This window comes from Nestor notabilis, unplaced genomic scaffold, assembly GCF_000696875.1.
Source record: "Nestor notabilis isolate BGI_N333 unplaced genomic scaffold, ASM69687v1 scaffold18978, whole genome shotgun sequence".
Taxonomy (NCBI): Eukaryota; Metazoa; Chordata; class Aves; order Psittaciformes; family Psittacidae; genus Nestor; species Nestor notabilis.
In genome coordinates this window covers 1-947 of record NW_009941673.1, presented here as the reverse complement: position 1 = coordinate 947, position 947 = coordinate 1, and the positions used below count along the sequence as shown (strand labels likewise).

Genomic DNA, 947 nt, shown 5'->3' with positions numbered 1-947 from the left:
TCCCCCCATGCCCACGTACCGCCAGTCCCTTCACCCATCCCCACACTCACGTTCACCTCCCCAGTCTCATTCTCCTTCAGGACGAAGCTCAGCACCTTCTCACTGGGGCCAGCCAGCAGCCGCATACACTGCAATGGCAGCCACACGTCACGGAGGGGACATCACCACCACGGGGACACTGGCACTATAAGGACATCGCTGCCGTTATGGGAACACTGCTGCTATGGGGATGCTGCTACCAATGAGGATGCTGCCACTATGCAGACAACACCACCATAGGGGGGGATGTTGTTGCCGCAGGGGACATGCCCATGGTGACAGGGACACTGCCACCAAAGGGGGATACCACTGCTACAGGGATGCTGCTTGCCATGGGGACATCACCATGGGGACATACGCTGCCACAGGGGATAGTGCTGCCATGGGGGGACACCCCCAAAGCCACTTAGGATTGCCAAGGGGGATACCACCGTAACAGGGATACCCCCACCGTGGGCGATACCACCACCATGGTGCCACCATGGGGGACACCACCACCCTGGGGACATCATCGCCACGAGGCTACCACCTCCGAGGGGAAACTGCCATCATGGGGCCGCAGCCATGGGGACAGGGCCACCCCTGGTACCTTGCTCATCCTTCTCGGACCTCTCAAAGAGGGCGAACTTGCGGGGGTTATCGACGACGGTGAACTTGCGGAGGAGAGCATCTATGACCTCGCTGACACGGGTGTGTGAGAGGATGTGCAGGTGCTTCACGGTGCCCTTGGGCAGGTAGAAGGATGTGCGGCGCTTCACCCCCTGCGTGTGCGGCCCCGACCGCCCCGTCTGCAGCGAGGGGACCCGCTTGGTGGCTGGCACTGAGACGGGGCGCACCAGCTTCAGCTGCACCTTGATGAAGCCGGTGTAGGAGCCGTCCTTGTTCTGGGAGACAGTTGGGGGGTGAGC

General features: G+C 61.9%; 1 protein-coding gene across 1 annotated transcript; it reads right to left on the bottom strand.

The window, feature by feature from the left end:
- Positions 1 to 50: 50 nt before the first annotated feature.
- On the bottom strand, positions 51 to 938 carry LOC104401294 (ras association domain-containing protein 1-like; the record flags this gene model as incomplete). Its single annotated transcript, XM_010021014.1, is given in 2 exon segments — positions 51 to 184; positions 629 to 938. Coding segments are annotated over 2 exon segments (444 nt in total), but the record flags the coding sequence as incomplete, so codon positions are not given.
- Between the last annotated feature and the right edge of the window lie 9 nt (positions 939 to 947).